The sequence below is a fragment of the Bubalus kerabau genome, chromosome 5, assembly GCF_029407905.1.
Source record: "Bubalus kerabau isolate K-KA32 ecotype Philippines breed swamp buffalo chromosome 5, PCC_UOA_SB_1v2, whole genome shotgun sequence".
In the NCBI taxonomy this organism is placed as follows: Eukaryota; Metazoa; Chordata; class Mammalia; order Artiodactyla; family Bovidae; genus Bubalus; species Bubalus kerabau.
The window spans coordinates 97268741-97288189 of NC_073628.1; the positions used below are offsets into that span (position 1 = coordinate 97268741).

The 19449-nt window shown below is 48.3% G+C and overlaps 1 protein-coding gene across 2 annotated transcripts in view; it reads left to right on the forward strand.

Moving 5' to 3' along the window:
* EXOSC10 (exosome component 10) overlaps positions 1-17696 on the forward strand; it is a 23426-nt gene extending 5730 nt beyond the window's left edge. For both annotated transcript variants that reach the window (XM_055582325.1, XM_055582324.1), the window contains 20 exons: positions 94-208; positions 2084-2159; positions 2451-2561; positions 2763-2906; positions 3615-3805; positions 5229-5385; positions 5759-5907; positions 6077-6127; positions 7021-7132; positions 8878-8928; positions 9098-9176; positions 9268-9377; positions 11332-11427; positions 11771-11845; positions 13193-13280; positions 14354-14427; positions 14956-15127; positions 15949-16010; positions 16573-16649; positions 17554-17696. In XM_055582325.1, coding sequence (XP_055438300.1) covers positions 94-208; positions 2084-2159; positions 2451-2561; positions 2763-2906; positions 3615-3805; positions 5229-5385; positions 5759-5907; positions 6077-6127; positions 7021-7132; positions 8878-8928; positions 9098-9176; positions 9268-9377; positions 11332-11427; positions 11771-11845; positions 13193-13280; positions 14354-14427; positions 14956-15127; positions 15949-16010; positions 16573-16649; positions 17554-17584 — 2021 coding nt within the window. In that variant the 3' untranslated portion in view covers positions 17585-17696. The remainder of the gene's footprint in view (positions 1-93; positions 209-2083; positions 2160-2450; positions 2562-2762; positions 2907-3614; positions 3806-5228; positions 5386-5758; positions 5908-6076; positions 6128-7020; positions 7133-8877; positions 8929-9097; positions 9177-9267; positions 9378-11331; positions 11428-11770; positions 11846-13192; positions 13281-14353; positions 14428-14955; positions 15128-15948; positions 16011-16572; positions 16650-17553) is intronic.
* The last annotated feature ends 1753 nt before the right edge of the window (positions 17697-19449 follow it).

A 19449-nucleotide genomic window follows, 5' to 3' on the forward strand; every position in this document is an offset into this window, starting at 1 on the left:
CCATCTTCCTTTGTTCAAATTCAGAGGGAGCCAGTTAACCCTTGGTAACTAGACAAAGTGTAAACCTGTCTTTGTTGCTGCTTGGGTCTCCAGCACTCTCCAAAGAAAGGCGGGAACGCCCACAAGACCGCCCTGAGGACTTGGATGTCCCCCCTGCCCTGGCAGATTTAATCCATCAGCAGAGAACCCAGCAGGTGGAGCAGGACATGTAAGTGTTCACCTGTCTGAGTGTCCTGTTGTGAGACTTGACCACCAGGTGTGTTTTCACTCTGCGTCACTTTTGTAAAATGTATGAATGAGAGCAGAACCTGAGGAGTGGGTGACTCTTCCTCTCAACCCAAGGTGAATCTTACCAGCTGACCTCCTGCTTGTGCTCACAGAGGGCCTCACACAGTCCTAAGAGCTGCCAGTTGCTCTTGTCCCCGCTATACAGATGAAAGAACCAAACTTGAGATGCTAACTTCCCACAGAACTAGAACTTCAAACCCAAATTTTCTTAGAATTTTCTTTCCTTTGTACCACTTTGCCTCTCTTGTCAGGTGGGGTCTCACACAGGAAGGTAAGGCTCACTTGTAAACTTAGCACAGAAAAGGCCTTCTCCCTGGCAGTATAAGCAACTTGGAAAAACTTTGCTATAAACAGACAATAGGACTTTGCCTTCAGTGTAAAGAAAAAAGATGAGGGGGACTTTGTCAGTGTTGGTCCTTCTCTCACACTTAGCCAGAGCGTCGGGGCATTCATGCCTCAGCCCCAGCTCTGCACTGTGAGGCCTCAAATCAAGTGCTGGAGAAATAAAGGTACTGAAAGGCGGCCCTGTCCTCAAGGAACTCAAAAAAGACAGGATTCTTATGCCAGAATCTGATAGCAGATTCTTATGCCAGAATTCTGATAGCAGAACTGAAGAAAATGCATCGTTTAGTATATGACAGCTGAGGTATTTGCCCCATCCTCTCTCACCTCACAGATCCATTATTCCAGATCACAAAAAATTATATATTTCACCTTTCTGTATTATCTGCAGTAGCAGCTATACAGTGTTTTTCCAATTAGTGCGCAAATGTTTATAAATGAATAGATTTTTAATTGTTATACTTTTAAGGGTGAACAAGTTGCACCTAATTTTTTTTTTTATGCACTTGAATTATCATTGAAGCAATGATGCTTTTTAAAATATTTTCACAATGGTCTTTTCTTGTTTGTTTTAACAAACTGGATTAAAAGAGTTGTTCTTCCTTGAATCATGGAGTTAATCACGAAGATTTTTCTTTTTGTTTTTTTTTGTTTGTTTTTTATTGTAGTGTAATTGCTTTACAGCATTGTGTTTCTGCTGTACAACAAAAGGAATCACCTATATGTACAAATAAATCCTCCCACCTTCTTGAGCCTCCCTCCCACCCACCCCTTGAAGATCCCACCCCACTAGGTCGTCACAGCACCAGGCTGACTCCCTGTGCTGTACGGCAGCTCCCCACCAGCTGGCCGTTGTACTCATGGTAGTGGATGTATGTCAGTGCCACTCTTCATTTGTCCCACCTTCTTCTTCCCCACCATGTCCACAGGTCCATTCGCAACATCTGCATCTTTCTTCCTGCCCTGCAAATAGGTTCACCAGTACAGTTTTTGTAGATTCCATATATGTGTGTTAATGTACAATATTTGTTTTTCTCTTTCTGACTTGACTTCAGTCTGTTTGACAGACTCTTGGTCCATCCACTTCTCTATAAATGACCCGGTTTTGCTCCCTTCTGTCTAATACTCCGTTGTGTACATATGCCACGTCGTCTTCCTCCACCCATCAGTAGGCATTTAGGTTGCTTCTGTGTCCTAGTTGTTGTGTATAGTGCTGCAGTGCACAGCGGGGTGCGCGTGTCTTTTTGAGTTACAGTTTTCTTAGGGTATACATACCCCTGGTGATGGAATTGCCAGGTCATATAGTTCTAGTTTTAGTTTTTTAAGGAACCTCCATGTTGTTTGCCATAGTGGCTGTATCAATTTACAATCTCACCAGCAGTGCAAGAGGGCTGCCCTTTCCCCACACGTCTCCAGCATTTATTGTTTGTACCTTTTCGTTTTACTGATTCAGGTTTGCGCATCCTTATCAATATGAACTAGATCACTTCACGCCACCAGACTCAGTCCTTCAAAAGCCAGAGCCTCAGGTGAGTGCCGATCTCAGCTGATGGTAGTTCCCAGGTAGCCCAGGAATAAGCAGGTACATCAATGACTGGATGCAGTTTTGGCTTTCTTTAGTTGCTTTTATAGTATTGGTGTGGCCAAAAATTCGTTCGAGTTTTCCCGTAAGATGTTATGGAAAGCCGAACGAATTTTCTGGCTACCCAAATAGAAGGGTGTGACTTCAGATCATTTCTTGGACTCATAATTCACTTTGTCGTTTAGGGAAAGACAATGGTTCATAGTCTTCTCCTTCTCCCTATACTTTTGTGATGCAGTTATACAGACCCGTAGGAGAGACACCCTGCCACTTCGTGTCCACACTGGATGAACTAGTGGAACTCAACGAAAAGCTCCTGAAGTGTCAAGAATTTGCGGTAGACTTGGAGGTAACTTATTAGTGACCTAGAAGGAAGTGTTTACATTTTCTGTGAGTTCACCTATTCAAGAAGTATAAAATTAATACTAATTTAAACCTGTTTTTTTGGTAACAATCATATTATTTATTACTGATTTTTCAAAATCAATTTAACTGTAAGCCTGATACAAATCCTTTTTTCGCTGTTTCCCCTTCTTTCTGTGTATTTTAGCACCACTCTTACAGGAGCTTCCTGGGGCTCACCTGCCTGATGCAGATTTCCACCCGGACAGAAGACTTCATCATTGACACTCTGGAGCTTCGCAGCGACATGTATATTCTCAACGAGAGCCTCACAGACCCAGCTATTGTTAAGGTTAGCCAGCCTTTTCCCACTCTTACATGTGAGCACACGATTTAAGTGCTTCTCAATTTACTATTGTCGTCATTTCAGCATAGCCCCAGGAAAGCTGAGAGAAAAAATTGTAACTTCCTCCACTCGGGTGGGCTTCCCTGGTGGCTCAGATGGTAAAGAATCTCCCTGCAATGTAGGAGACCCAAGTTTGATCCTTGGGTCTGGAACATGCCCTGGAGAAGGAAATGGCAACCCACTCCAGCATTCTTGCCTGGAGAATCCCATGGACAGAGGAGCCTGGTGGGCTATAGTCCATGGGGTCGCAAAGAGTTGGACACTGAGCGACTAACACCAGTAGGGTACCAGACGCTTTTGTTTCTAACCCTCTGTTAGAACAGCTAAGACTTAGCTCATCACCACCCAGAAAAATGTTAAAGCACTTTAATGAATACTGCAGCGAGCCCTTGATCTCAAGATTGTTGGACTTAATGACTGTCCTTGAAGCTAGCAACGTGGCTTTCTTAGCGTCATCAGCTGTTAGCACTTAAAAGCGTGCAATTAGGATTGTAGAGGACTGTGGCCCAAACTAAAAGAAGCATGTAAAACTGAACCATCTTTATCTTTATCCTGGCATCTATTCCAGTATTCTAATAACCTAGGGACAGAGTTCATTTCAGAGCATGAACGGCCCTGTGCCTCTGTACTGCACGGCTTTGGTTTTATTTTCAGGTCTTCCATGGTGCTGATTCAGACATAGAATGGCTCCAGAAGGACTTCGGGTTGTACGTGGTGAACATGTTTGATACCCACCAGGCAGCTCGCCTTCTTAACCTGGGCAGGCACTCCCTGGACCACCTGCTGAAGCTCTACTGCAGCGTGGAGTCGAACAAGCAGTACCAGCTGGCCGACTGGCGGATACGGTCAGTTTGTTCTTGATGAGGAAACAGGGCTGGCGGAGGGAGGCCTGGGTGGTTGTAACACCATTTGGATCTCTCTTTCTTTTTTTTAAGTTTATTTTTGGCTGCACTGGGTCTTCATTGTTGCAAGCAGGGCCCACTCTTTATTGTAGAGCTTGGGCTTCTCATTGCAGTGACTTCTCTTGTTGCGGACCCCAGCCTCGAGGGGTGGGCTCCGTAGTTGTGGTGCATGGGCTTAGTTCCCAGACCAGGAGTCGACACCTGTCCCCTGCACTGGCAGATTCTTACTCACTAGACCACCAGGGAAGTACCCCATTTGGATCTTGAGTTGAATGTCATTGGGCTTTTCTCCATTTGTTTTTAGTGGCATAAGGTCAGCTGGAAGGTTTAGAATAATGTAGAGTTTATGTTGGACTGATTATGTTACATAGAGGAGAATGTTAATAAATTTCAGTTTAGTTTTGTGATGTGAAATATTTAAAAGTTTTAAAATGGAAGTACATTTCGTTTAAAAAAATGCTTCATGTTTATCAAGGAGGAAATTAGATTGTACTTGAACATAAATTATAAGAAAAATTAAAGTGAAAAGAATGTTTCATGTTTGAAAAAGTCAGGAATTACTATCTTAGATAAACAAATAAATAGTGCATCATGCTTCATGGAAATAGTTGAAATTGCCATGCCATGTCAGCGTTTGTCCATGTCAGTCTCTTGTTTATAATCCACATCTCCCTGGTACATGTGTGTGAAATGGTCTCCCATAAGTGTGAGAGAAGTCTAAGAACAGAGCTGACTTAGCTTTGTAAGCGGTATTTACTGTAATCTAAATAATTTATAGTGGAGTAATTACTGTAGAGTAGTTTACAGTATAGTAAATATGGCACATCATAAATATATACTATATAAATATAATAATTTATAGTATAGTAATTTATAGTATTTACTATAATCTAAGGTTGTTAGGGAGTCTTGCCACACTTTGTGGGATTCTTGCTCCCCTTGGTCATTTTCAGATAGCTGGCTTCCTCTTTGAGGCTGTAGCTATTGTATGCAAAAGCACCAAACTCTTCTGCACGTCTCATGCCAGAAATTCTCAAGAGAATTTAGTAAAGTTGAACTATAAGATGAAAATTGATAAAATCTAAAAGCCACTTCCTTTTACTTGACCATTGCCACATGCCACACAGTGGGATAAGATTCACATTCAACACAGGGCCCTGATTTTTAACCACATCGTTGCCCTACTGCCCCTTCTGCCCAGCTGTGGCAAGAGTGGCTTGTCCCATGAGGATGCTGGAGAAGCTGGTGGGGCTGTAGTATTGGCCAGGGGAGACTCTTGAACTTCAGCAGGAACCCACAGGGTTGATGAGTCAAACTGCCACCTCGGGGGAAACCAGGGAAACAGCGTTCTCTGTTGCAACCCTAGACCTCTGCCAGAGGAAATGCTGAGCTACGCCCGAGACGACACTCACTACCTGCTGTACATCTATGATAAGATGCGGCTGGAGCTGTGGGAGCGCGGCAACGAGCAGCCCACACAGCTGCAGGTGGTGTGGCAGCGCAGTCGCGACATCTGCCTCAAGGTACAGCCCGGGCCCAGGTTCTGCTCAGGTCCCCGTGCTCTGCTTTGCTCTTTTATTTTTAAAAAATTTTTAAAATGAGTTAATTTATTTTGGCTGCACTAGGTCTTTGGTGCTACACACGGCTTTCTCTAGTTGCAGCAAGTGGGGCCTACTCTCTAGTTGGGGTTTGCGGGCTTCTCACTGCAGTGGCGTCTCATTGCAGAGCATGGACTCTAGGCACACGGGCTTCAGTAGTTGTGGCACAAGGGCTCAGTGGTTGTGGCGGTGCATGTCTGCTTTGCTGTTTACGTTCATGAAAGAGCCCAGTGTCCTGAAGAGCCCAGGGCACAGTATTGATTCCCACTTATCTTGAATGTTCCTTAATATTTTGCAGAAATTCATCAAACCCATCTTCACAGACGAATCTTACCTGGAACTCTATAGGAAGCAGAAGAAGCATCTGAACACACAGCAGTTGACGGCCTTTCAGCTGCTGTTTGCCTGGAGGGATAAAACAGCTCGTCGGGAAGATGAGAGTTACGGGTAAGGGACTGTCGATCCCTTTCATTCTTGCTAGGTCTGGTGACAAGGAAATAATGGGCTTTTTCAACTCTTTTCACCGTGAAAGTTGATTATGTTTTCCCAGGGTTAAAGCACATCGTGGAGCTTGTTGGCAGAATTTAATGGGATCCTGTTGTGTGTTTTATTCCAGATACGTCCTGCCAAACCACATGATGCTAAAGATAGCTGAGGAGCTGCCCAAGTGAGTGAGGGCTGATTAATGTGCTCTGACTTCCTCAGTAGAGAAAGTACTTGTCCTTCAGATCCGGCTTCCCTGATTGTTGTTACCTCAGGGCTGTTTACTCAGAGCAGATTAGTGCTCTGAGGAAGTTAGCAAGTCCAAGGAATGCAGAATCTCTGCCCGTGCGCTGCCATTTAGGAAGCAGAGCTTCTGAACTGGAGCTGTTTCCATGTTTATCCCTTATATGGACTCCCGTGTAAGTCTCTGGGCTTCTCAGGTGTCTGAGCGGTAAAGAATCCGCCTGCCAATGAAGGAGACATGGGTTCGATCCCTGGGTGGGGAAGATCCCCTGGAGGAGGAAATGGCAACCCACTCCAGTATTCTTGCCTGGAAAATCCCATGGACAGAGGAGCCTGGTGGGCTACAGTCCATGGGGGTCACAAAGAGTTGGACACGACCGAGTGACCTAACAGCAGCCTCAGCGTGTAAGTCTCTGAGCCTGGAGCATCCACTTTAAAGGAGAGAAAGTGTCTCAGACTCTTTCATCTGTACCTCCTTCTGGATTAAGGTGGCTTGTGATTTTAGATGTCTTATGATGTTAATTGGAGTGTAAGCAAAGAATCAAAGCTCATCATCACCTGACACCTCCTTGCAGGGTTGCAGGTGAGCAGAGCTGTGGGGCTGCATTCCAGCCTGCCCTGAGAGCAGGAGGCAGCAGTAGGAGGCATCTGCTCAGGGCTAAGTGCAGCAGAGAGCACGTCTTGGAACAGCCAGCGGGGCCACCCTGACAGACCGTGTTCCCTCAGTTCTCACCTGAGCGCCTACGCTCTGGCTTCACCGGGTCGTTGTTCTTTCCTGTAGCCTTTGTGGGCTGAGCTCCTGGGCAATGTTGAATGTGTTCTCACTTCCTTCAGGGAACCTCAGGGCATCATCGCTTGCTGTAACCCTGTGCCTCCTCTTGTACGTCAGCAGATCAATGAAATGCACCTTCTGATTCAGCAGGCACGAGAGATGCCTCTGCTCAAGGTAAGAAGCTCCCCAACTCCACAGGTTCTCAGCTCTGTCTGTTGGCGTATTGCTCCTTATAGTCTCCTTCACACGTGAGTTGGTCTCCACTCTGAAAAAAAGCCAGAGGAAATAATAGGATTTAGGAAATCCAGTGGGTGTGTCTTTATGATAGTCAGAAGCTAAAGTTCATCATTTTTTTTAAAAAATTTTATATGTTTATTTTTGGCTGTGCTGGAGCATCATTGCTGCATGGGCTTGTCTGTATTTGCGGCAAATAGGAGCTAATCTTCATTGCAGCATGCAGGCTTCTCATTGCAGTGGCTTCTCTTGCTGCTGAACACAGGCTCTAAGGCGCACGGGCTTCAGTAGTTTGGCTCAGAAGTTGCAGCTCCTGGGCTCTAGAGCACAGGCTCCGTAGTTGTGGCACATGAACTTAGTTGCTCCACAGCATGTGGGGTCTTCTCAGACCAGGGATAAAATCCACGTCTCCTACATTGGCAGGCAGATTATATACCACTGAGCCACCAGGGAAACCCTCATCCTTCTTTCTTTGCAACCTTATCTTTGTTAATCCAAGGGCCAGTGATGTCTCATGATGTCTGATGATGGGCTGGTTAGCTGTTGTCCCGAGGCAGTCAGCCTTGCAGGATAAAATGGAGTGGGGATCTCAGCACAGAGACCGCATTTTGGAAGCCTGGCAGTAGTCCAAAGTGAGATGATAAGAGCCCTGATGAGTGTGTCGGTCACAGGAATAGAAGGGAAGAGACAGGTTCAGGAAACATCTTCAAAAGCAAAGATTGACGGAACTTTATACCAGGTGGTGACAGTGGCCACGGTTCTTTTCTGAGCACCATGCTAAGTACTTTAGAGGTGTTCTCTGAATGGCAAGTAGAGTTGAAGATAATGGAAGTGGAGTTAAGGACCACCCACTCCACACAAGAAAGCCGAGGTGACAAGAAACAGGAGCACCCCGGAGAGAAGGAAATTCAGAAAGAGCTAACTGTGAAGAAGTTGCTAAAGTTTAGGCAAATTTAGATGGAAGCAGGATGCCCAGCCCATAATACAAACCCATACGTACACACATACCAACACACCGGTGTTCTTGTGTAGATATTACAGTATGTCTACACAAGATTATGTGTAGTTTTACATGTGTGTGTGTGTGTGTGTGTGTGTGTTGTTGTTTTTAATCCATACAAACATTTATTCTGCCCTTGCCATGGGGTGGGAGAGAGGGTGTTCAGAAAGATATGCATGTTTTGATTTGTGTTTTAATTGGCACAGTTTTTAATGTTTTGTCTCAGTAATAATATTAGCATGTGTAAAACATGTTTTTAACTTTTTGAAAGATTATTGATCACAGGCGACTTGAAATCAGCCCCTTTGAGGTAAAAAAGAAGAGAATCTGAGGATAAGCACATTTAATGTCTTCATCCTAATATTTCTTTCTTGACTCTATACTTTGTCCAAGTAAAGAGCAAAACGCCAGTGACTAGACAAAAATCTTTCTCAAGCTCTTTGGAGTCCTTCTGTATTGTGCCTCACTGTGATAAAGGGTTTTATTCTTTCATCCAACAAATAATTACTGAGCACAAGTAATTACGGTACCAGGCACTGGAAGGGGTGAAGGGACGAGAGAAAGTCTCGGGCGCTTGAGAAACACCGTCTAGTGAAGAGACACGTCTGCACTGAGAGAAAAAAGAGAATGATTGTGTCATCAAATTTAGGGAACTTTCCTCACATTCTCTCTGTTTTGACTCTAGTCTGAAGTCGCAGCGGGAGTGAGGAAGAGTGGGCCGCTGCCCAACCCTGAGGTACCGTGATGTGTTCATTGTGGCTTTTTCAGAGGGAGGGAGGGGGAACCAGTCACAGCCTGGACAGACCCAGCCTCCCTGACAGACACCAGGGCCTGTCACCTAGTCACAGAGCCGCCGCCTGCCTGCAGGTCCTTCACGCCAGCCTGTTGCTTTCTTTTTGACACAGAGATTGGAGAATGTTCTCTTTGGCCCCCATGACTGCTCCCATACCCCATCAGACGGCTACCCTCTCGTCCCACCCGACGGTAACGAAGAGGCCCCTGGCACGTCCTGGGGGTGGGGCTGCCCGGTGTGCCGCCCCGTAGGCTTGGCCCGTGCTGACTCCCCTCCCTGTAGGGCCTGTGCCGATGCAGAAACAGGAGGGCCTCCTCTCCGCCCAAGAAGACGAGGAGACCCTGCCAGACATCAGATGTCTCGTCGCTACCGCTGTCATCACATTATTTAACGTGAGTGACACCATCCGGGACGTGACCCAGACTGGGGGGGTGTGCTGGCTTTATCAGACTGGAGGCCGTCTGCCGGAAGTGGAAGCCAGTCGCTGTGGGGGTGGGCGGGAAGCCCATTGGCCGGATGGTGTTTGCTGCCCTGATGAGGTCTGTGAGGGGTGGTGGAGGGTTCTGTGTGCTGCCTGAGGAAATCCTCAGGGGAAGTGCCCCCAGGGAGCCGGACAGGAGCTCCAGGGACATATAAACAGGGGCCTTTCTTCCCTATTCATCCAAGGTCAATCGAGGGCCAGTTTATCCTGATTCCCAGAAGGGGTGGAACAGTGTTTCCAGTGAACTCATAGCGTGTGCTGGGTATACTTTCCTGACGACCGCCAGCATCATCTATGTGTGCTTTGGATGAAAAGAAGGAAAAAAGAAAAGCATTTCTCCCCAATCTGGCCCGTTAGATTAAGTGAGCAGCAGGAGATGCAAGTACCAGGAAGTGGGTAGGAGCTTGTTCCCCCCTCCCAGGGAGGCTGAGTAGAGACTCCATCCAGTGTGGCACACTTGGGGACTTTGTTCCTGGAGTCCGGCCTGGGACACAATAGAGCTTGTCCTGGTCGATCCAACCCATCATGCTTCTCCTTTCCACTACAGACATGAGCTCTGGGTTCTGTGCAAAAGGAAGACCAGGGTGTATGTGCTGGTCGGGATGGATAGTTACTGAGATGACCAGGAAAAAAGGAAATCACACAGATAAAATCTGAATACAGCACATAATAGATGTGAAAGAAAGTGAAAGTGTTAGTCATTTAGTTGTGTCCAACTCTTTATGACCCCATGGACTGTAGCCCACCAGGCTCTGTCCATGGAATTCTCCAGGCAAGAATACTGGAGTGGGTGGCCATTCCTTTCTTCAGGGGATCTTCCTGACCCAGGGATCAAACCTGAGTCTCCTGCATTGCAGACGGATTCTTTACCGTCTGAGCCACCAGGAGATGCAACAGATGTGGTAAGAAGGAAAAACTATAATTTCTGGAAAGAAGGAACTGAGAAAGAGAAGCAAGAATACTGTCTGGATAAAGAACAAGTTTCTTTCTTAGCACGTGTTCAGGTGGTAAGAAGCTGGGTGGTCCAATCCCATTCACAACTCTCCCATCACACTCAGATGCTGCGCCAGAGCCAGGGAGGTGAAGTACCACCTGCAAGATGTATTAACTGTCTGGGAGTGAACTTTCCTTTTCTCTTAACTACATACAGTTGGTCTTGTTTCAGTAGCCAGTGCAAAAAGAAGTCTAGGACCTTTAGTTGACCAAGGTGATTAGGCAGCTAAAGATGTGAGCATGAACTTGCGGCTATATGGATGTGTAAGTGCTGTGTGTTGTCTAGCAGAGGCTGCATCCGTGTTCCTGGTGCTCAGGAAGCCTGACTACAGAGAAGGCCAGGGGCTAGCACAGGCTGATGTCCCTGGTGAGAGCGACATTCTGTTGCATAGTTTTGTTGGTCACCTATAAAGGTGTATGACTTTAAATTTCAGCTAATTTCAGGTTACAACCCCAGGTTCTCCAGTCAGCCAGATCTGGGCTTACATCCTTAATCTGCCCCTATTAGCTGTAAGGCTCTGGAAGACTTTCTTAAGCACTCTCAGCCTCAGTTTCCTCATGTGTACGATGGTGAGAGTAACGCCACATACCTTGTAGGTTGTAAGGATGTGGTGAGAACTCATCAATTCAATGAGTGTGTATTGGGACTTCCCTGGCACTTCAGAGGTTAAGACTCCACGCTTCCACTGCAGTGGGCACGGGTTCAATCTCTGGTTGGGGAACTGAGATCCCATGTGCCGTGTGGCGTGGCCAATAAATAAGTAACTTTAAAAAGCCAGCTGTTGGCGTTATTGCTATTACTGTTACTCCTCTTGTGGCATCTAATATCATAAAATGGTCACGACTGTAAGCATTGTTCTCTGTCCCTGCAGGAACCTAGTGCTGAAGGAAATGAAAAAAGTCCATTAACAGTTGCACAGAAAAAAGCCCAGAACATAATGGAGTCCTTTGAAAATCCATTTCGGATGGTAAGTACTGGTTGCATATGTTAAGGGCTGACAGAAAAGGCAGAGCTTTCTGCAGCTGTAGGTGCCTTTTGCCTGAAAAAGGAACCGAGAGACTTCAGAGACCGAAGAAGCCTCACCACCGTGACGTCATCCCTGGCAGTCGGTCAAGACCCTGAGTCAGGTCTTCTGAGACCAGATCGACAAGAGGACCCCACTTGAGGGCCAGGCAGCTGCGGCCAGGCTGACACTTTGCATTGAGGCCTCCTAAGATGTAACCAGCAGGACACCCGCATCTGAGTGCCACCGAATTCTGGGTCCATATTCTGTTTCTCAGCAGTTAACATGACTGTTTCCATTTCTCCAGTTTCTGCCTTCAGTAGAACACCGGGCTCACATTTCTCAGTCAGCAAAGTTTGATCCGTCATCGAAGATCTATGAAGTAAGTGGATTTGTCACCCTTTATAAGAGTGAACTTTCTAAGAAAAGAGGACTTCTTAATTTCTTAAACCAGGTTTCTGTTCTAAACAAGCCCATCTTTGAACCTCCCTGAAAATGAGTGCAAGAAACACTTCATATATAAGCATTGTTTCCAGAGAGAGGAGCCAGACTTTAATCAGATTCTTGAAAGCATTGGGGAACTTTTTAAAGAAACAGGTCTTTGTTTTTTGTTTTTTTTTTAATTAAAGTTTAATTTACAAGGTATACAGTATACAGATATGAAATGTACAGCTTCATGCATTTCTATTTATGAATATTACTTTAACGCTCCTAAAGATGACAGCTTAAATTTTGAAACATTCTATTGTATGTTGTGTGGTTTGTTTTAACAGCATTTTAAGTAAGAATGAGAATCCATCTTCCCTGGATCCCCATGAGATATTCCTGGGAACCAGCATGTAAATTGTCTGTTAAAAGCCCTCTTCCTCCCTGCGGGAGGTGGTGCTCTGATCAGATGGGTGGCCTGGCTCCCTCTGCCCCCGACCGACCCCCACCCCTGCACTTCTCTTTAGGCCAGAGAGTCAGGCCAAGGGACTTCTCTGGTAGTCCAGTGGTTAAGACTCCACGCTTCCCAGTGCAGGGACGAGAGTTCCATCCCTAATCAGGGAACTAAGATCATACGTGCCGTGTGGCACGGCCAAAAAAAAAAAACAAAACAGAAAAGAGAATCAGGCTGAAACCCTGATGGGCCTCTGCCCTGTTGCTGTTGGTAAGCCTGCTGTTTTTAGAAACAGGGAGTCAGGTGAGGTTTCTGCTGTCTCTTCTCTTCCCCCCGGTTGTGGCTTACTCAGGGCAGCCATCTGTGCCCCCCACCCCCCTGCCCTGCCCACCAGACTTACCGTTTCCTGTCACCGAGATGTGTTCTCATGCCCCAGGTAAATGTGTTGTAAAGAAGCACATTAGACTTGCAGGAGTCCTGCCTTGAACACCGTCTCTACCATTTATTAACCATGTCCCCTTGGACACGTTACTTAGCTCCTCCCAACCTATTTCCTGTCTGTAAAGTGGGTGTGATGATGGTACCTCTGCCTCAGAGTCATAGAAGGGGCTGAATGGATGGATATGCAGGCATCCAACCCAGTGCCTAGATAATATAAGTACTTTATAAATAAAGCCAGCATGAGGTCTTATTTTTAATGTCATTAGATACAGGATCATTAGATAATGGGACTTAGGACCTAGAATGTGTATAGCTACCAGTCAGCATGCTCTGCATCACCTCATTAAAAGAATCAGCCTAGGCAGCTGAGTTTTGGAGATTTTTTGTTGTGTTTGTTTTCATTTATAGATCAGCAACCGTTGGAAGCTGGCAAGCCAAGTACAGGTACAAAGAGAACCTAAAGAAACTGCCAAGAAGAAGGCAGCTGAGCACACAGGTAGTGTAGCGCACACCCCCTTGTCAGCTCAGCCGGCACCTTTGGTTGAGAGCAGCCCTGGCTCACTGTTCTGTCCACTTACTCGAGCAAAGCTCTAGGCACAGCCGAGCAGCCCCAGCCCTCCCCTCCACGGCCTCCCTTCTGCCGAGGGGTGGCAGGCAGTGAGCCGGAGATGTGTGAGCTATCAGGGCAGCAGGTACTTAACGCAAAGAGAGAGGAAGGAAGTGCTGCGGCTGGGCCTAATGGGGCGCAGGCTGCTTCTGTACAGCAGTACAGGAGGCGGTCTAGTGAACGTGACATTGAGCCGAGACCCGCAGCCATCACGGGAGAGTGTTCAGATTGGCAGCCCAGCGAAGCCAAGGCCACAGCTTGCAATACTGCTCAGAGTGACCCAGGAGGCCAAAGGGATGGGGGCGGGGGGTGGGTGGAGGGTAGGACAGAGAGCAGGCAGGGGTCTGTTTTTGGGATTTTTACTCCAAGTGAGTTGGAAGCTATGGAGGGCTCTGAGCAGGGGAGGGCCGTACCCTGACTTAGGTGTGGAGGCCTCACCAACTGCTGGGCAGAGGGCAGGGCAGGCAGTCTGGTCAGGAGGCAGCACAGGGTGCAGATGAAGGGGGACACTGGTGTGGACGTCATGGGGGCAGGGCAGGTGGTGGCAAGTCAGAGCCTGGCATGTCGCATAGAGAAGCTGACAGCATTGGGTGAGGTAGTCCTGGACAGGAGGTTTTATCCTGAGTGCCTTGGGAGGCGGGGCTGTGTGGACAGTGAGGCTGCAGGGGGCCGGGTTAGAGGCGGAGGAGGTTTTGGTTCTGGTCCTTGACCTGTTAAGGTTGAGATCCTGACACCGCGTCCTCAGGGGAGTCACGGAGAGGAGCAGGCAGGGGTGTGGACCCCAAGGTTGGTTGATGAGGAGCGGAACGTGGGCTGAGCCGCGAGGCAGGGTCCTCCAGGGATGTAGGGGTTGGGGCTGAGGGGCAGGGTGGCCGCGCTCAGCAGGGGTGATGCCGCAAGCAGTGTGGCCTAGAGACCCGGCTGCCGCCACAATCACAGAGACCATTCTTTCTCTCTTGCAGCCACCCGGGACCAGGCCCAAGAGGAGTATAGGGCAGCCGCGGAGCAGGCTGTGTCTGTCCGCCAGCAGGCTGCAGTACGTGCCTGCGTTTCTGCTTTCTCTGGTCGTGGTCTGGGTTGGTCTGGAATGTCGGGAGGGCTCACCCTCAGCGTTGGGTTTTAGGCGTCTTCCGGTTGCTGGTCCAGTAGTGCTGCCTCGTGGCCGTCCCCCTCCCCCCACCCCAGAAGGTTAACATCACTGTCCATCTGGGATGGTTCTCCCGCTGCATTTGGGATAAACATGCCTTTGGCCTGTAGACGGAGGTGAGGCATCAAGCCCACTCTGTGTCCCACTCCACCTGGGAGCTGTTTCACCCACTGCCCCCCGGCTCCCCAGCACCCTGGAGTGCTCAGCTCTGGCCTTTCCTAGTGGCCTGACGTCATCCTCCAGCTGGGAGCTCGGCCCCCCCACCGCCAGTGCTCCTCTCTCCATCCCCAAGCCTGTGTTTACAGCTCTGGAGGCATCGTGTGCCTCACAGGGTGCTCACAGGGGTCACACACACAGAGTGGCCTCCTGCCCTGGTCGTGGCTGTGCTTCCCTCTTACAGATCTGTTCAATCCACAGCTAGAGAATGCTGCCAAGAAGAGAGAGCGGGCGACGAGTGACCCGAGGACGACAGAACAGAAGCAAGAGAAGAAACGCCTCAAAATTTCCAAGAAGCCAAAAGACCCAGATCCACCAGAAAAAGACTTTACTCCCTATGACTACAGCAAGTCGGATTTCAAGGCTTTTGCTGGTGAGGCCGGAGGGGGTGTCCCGCAGGGACCACCTGACCACATCCCATGGGGGGAAGCAGGTGACAGGGAGGGGAGGAAAGAGCAGAACTTCAGTGGAGATTAAGCTCCACCCAAGGCCAGGCAGGCAACCTGGAATTGTGAGGGCAACACAAGGACATGATGGGGGCAGGGCAGAAGCCCACCACCCTCGGCCCCCAGGAGCCGCAGGAGCCGCTCTGGTGGTTCATCAAGGTAGTGTCCATTCTGTCAATAATTGTGGCTCCAGCCTTCTTCACAAGTTGTGCCCGGAAACACATTTTCTCAGACATACACACATAGAGGAAAGATGTGGATTGTTGAGAAAGATGTGGTTTGTTGAGACAGCCTGGTGCCTAGAAGATGACGCTGTGTGCCGCCTCAGCCTGTGAGAGCCTGTCTGTTGAAAGGACTGCAGTGACATTCCTGATGACAGAGCAGCCTCCTTGGCGACACAGCCGTCTTTTCTGCAAGAACATCCCCTCTCGCCCCAGTTTACGGACAGTGGCTTCATCCTTCACAGAAACCAGAGGGATTTCCTTGATGTGAACTGGCCAGTGCTTTAGCCACCGGCCCCTGACCTGAGAATAGACCTATGAGAAACGAGCCTGGCCTCTGGGCTGCCCTTAGCTACTGAGAACATGATTTGTGAGGTGACAACAAGCCAGAAGTTTCTGTCTCTGAAGGGCTAGTGAGCTGACAGCCCACACTGCCTGGATCTTGTGCACCTGGCCCGGTAGTGAGTCTGTGGTATGTATTAACTCACTCACATGGTCACCGGCCTTTCTTTTCTCTTACCTTTCAGGAAACAGCAAATCCAAACCTTCTTCCCAGTTTGACCCAAGCAAGCAGCCCCAGTCAGGCAAGGTAAGAAACAGACTGAGAATTCCAGGGGGCTTGAGGTGTATGTTGTTGACCCTCCACTGCTGGCAAGACTGGCCCATCTAGGAATCCTCTCTGTCTGCATAGCTTTTCCCTCGCCTCATTTCTTCCCAGGCACAAACAATACCCATCACCTATTTCAGCAAGAAAAAAAATGTTGTGTCTCTAAAAGTGGGTGTGTGGTTTTGAAGGGTGTTACTGTTTGCTGCCTTGGGAATTACAGCAGCAGGCTGGAAGCACTCCCTGTGGTACCAGTACAGGCCTGCCGTCGCCCCCGCGGGTGTTGCTGCCGCCAGAGTGCAATGTGACTGGACGTCTGGCATGGGGAGGGCAAGCCAGCCCTGTGTAGAGCCTGGCCATTCCCTCAGTAGCTCATCTGTACAGCCTTGCCTTCTCTAACACCCAGAAATGTCCAGTTGCAAGGAAACCCAAGAGTCATCCCCTTGGCACTGGAGGCTCTGATGGGCCGTGTGAGCCTAGGCGGGTTTTCCTGTGCGTCGTGCGGTTATGGTCATCACTCAGCCTAGATGGTTTCTTGTCTTTCCAGAAATGCATTGCAGCCAAAAAAATTAAACAGTCAATTGGAAACAAAAGCATGTCCTTTCCAACTGGAAAGTCAGACAGGTACGTGCAAGACGCCATCGTGGCCAGGGAAACCCGGGGAGGCCTCACCTAGAGAGTCTCAGAGCACATCTCCTGGCCTGATCCCCATCTTTGTCAGTCAGAAAACTGAGCTGGGAGGAGGAGAGGTGATCACTGGAAACCACAGTCGTAACCACGCCTCCTAGGACTCCAGTCACCCTCAGCCCTCTCCCATCACCACATGGTCTCCTAGGGTCATCCCAGAGCAAATAGGTTTGAAATCTGCCTACATCAGCCCCTTTCTGAGGAAAGAGGAAAAAAAATCAGTAAGCAAATATGGATAGTCATTGTTGTCCAAGAATATTTTAGGGAATTCCCTGGCAGTCCAGTGTGTTTGCTGCTGATAATCTGGGTTCAATTCTTGGTTGAGGAACTAAGATCCCTCAAGTCGCATGGCATCACCCAGAGAAGGGTAATTTAGTTAAAAGCCTGAAACCCTAATCCTTGCAGCAGACCCTCAAGTCGGAGGACACGCTCCCAGGATGTGACAGCAGAGGAGGGACCATCCTCAGCTTGGCCAGCCCTCCCTCACTAGGCCACAGGGCGCTGCTGCTCCCACCTCCACTCCTATCCCCTGGAGTGCCCTTGGAGTGCCGGGGGCACTCTACTGCCCACCTCAGTTCTCCTCAACCCCAGACCATTGTCCCTCAGTTCTGCAATATTAAGGCTCACAACGTTTTGCTCCCGCCTCCACTCCTGTCCCCTGGAGTGCCTTTGGAGTGCCGGGGGCACTCTGCTGCCCAGCTCAGTTCTCCTCGACCCCAAACAGACCATTGTCCCTCAGTTCTGCAGTGTTAAGGCTCACAACGTTTTATAAACTGGCTGACTGCCACCATTCAGCCAGACTGCAAGAACTAAACCTTTTGTTTTCACACTGTCTCTACAGAGGTTTCAGGCACAATTGGCCAAAGAGATAGTGTTGGAAGACAGCTTCAGGATCCCCTGGTGGACTGGAAGCACCAGATAGTGGTGCTGGTTTTGTACAGACTCGTTTTTAAACCATTAAAAAATAATTCTTGCTGGAAGAAAGTGGGTGCCTGACTTTTCTTTTGCGGCCACTCCAGCTCTGGCAGGCAAGAACACACCTCGTCCTGTCCAGGTCACCCTCTTCAGCGGTCTGGGGTAAGTGTGCCCTTGGAGTGTGGTTTCCGGAGAAATCCAAAACTTCCCCTGAGGAGGAATGCAGGAGACACCCCGGGACTCAGGAAAGAGAGGCCTCCACAGGCCAGGGCACGATGCCCACCCAACTCTCCATCCTGAGAGGACGCACTTGTCCACGCCTGCACATCATGCAAATGAAGCAAGATGGTGAAAAGTACCTTCGGGAAGAGGGACTGATGGGTGCTTAGAGCCACTGGGGCTTCTCGACAGCCTGGTCTCTTCTCTATTCCTATCTCTCTCTTTTTTTTTAACATTTGTTTTTTCCCCGTTATAAAAGTAATAACATGTTTATTATAGGAAATGAGAAAAACATAGAAAAATGCAAAGAGAAAAATTCAGTCATCTTTAATCTTGCGGCACAGAGAGAATGTTTACTATTTTGATGGAAAGGCTTTTTACCTTACTTGTGAATACTTTCCAAATGACCTTATATTTCTATAGTGTTTCACCTTTAAAATTTATATTATGAGACCTTTCTCATCCTGAAATTCATTTTAGCTAATGCACATCATTCAACATTTAGGTTTCCATTTTGTACTTTTTTTTTTTTGATTGCTGAACTCAAGCTTTTCTCTAGTTGCAGCGAGCAGGGGCCACTCTGTAGTTGCGGGGTTCAGGCTTCTCATTACACCGGCTTCTCTTGTTGCAGAGCACAGGCTCTAGGGCCACACGGGCTTCAGTAGTTGTGGCACGTGGACTTATTTGCCCCATGGTATGTGGGATCTTCCCGAACCAGGGATTGAACCTGTGTACCCTGTTGGCAGGCAGATTCTTAACCGTGGGACCACCATTTTTGTACTATGCTTAATGTAACACTGAATTTTTTGTATAAATTCCTGACCCAGTCTCTTGATTATTCTTCAAAATTCCATTTGATTTTAGTCCTTAGGTGGGCTATCAAGAAAGCACAGAATGATACCAATATTTTTTTAACAAATATTTAAACAAGGAACCTGTTTTCTTGGAAGTCTTTCCCATGAGTTATTGAGAGGGCTGACTGTGTGTGAGACCCCGCAGGGTTGCCAAGCCAGACCAGACATGGCTGTGCTGCGGAGAGCAGTCCAGGACAGCCAGAGTGTGAACAAGGCAGGACTCGAGTGGTCGAAGGTGACAGAAAAGCCAAACTATCCCTGGCTTAGCAAAAGATGTCTTTTCTCTGAATGGAAATGGCAACCCACTCCAGTATTCTTGCCTGGAAAAGCCAATGGATGGAGGAGACTGGCAAGCTATGGTTCATGGGGTCGCAAAGAGTTGGACACGACTGAATGACTTCACTTCTCTGTAAATGCAGTCAGCCCAGAGCTGGTGCAGTGACGTGGTCCTCAGACTCTGACTGCCATCTTGTTGCTCTACCATCCTTAACTCGAGCACAGGACTCCCACCTCCCGGGCCTGGTGACTGCCCCCATGCCACCTGCCACATCCTCATTCTGTTCAGCTGGAAGGAGGGGAGACCAGCACCCAACCTCCACTCCCCACTGGCCAGAACTTAGCCACATGACCACATCAAAGGATACTGAGAAACTCACTAGTTCAATGCCCAGCTGAAAATCCAGGGTTCTGTAATTCTATAATTAATCAGAATTTGGTAAGAATGGACATTGAGGCAGTCATCTGCCAGA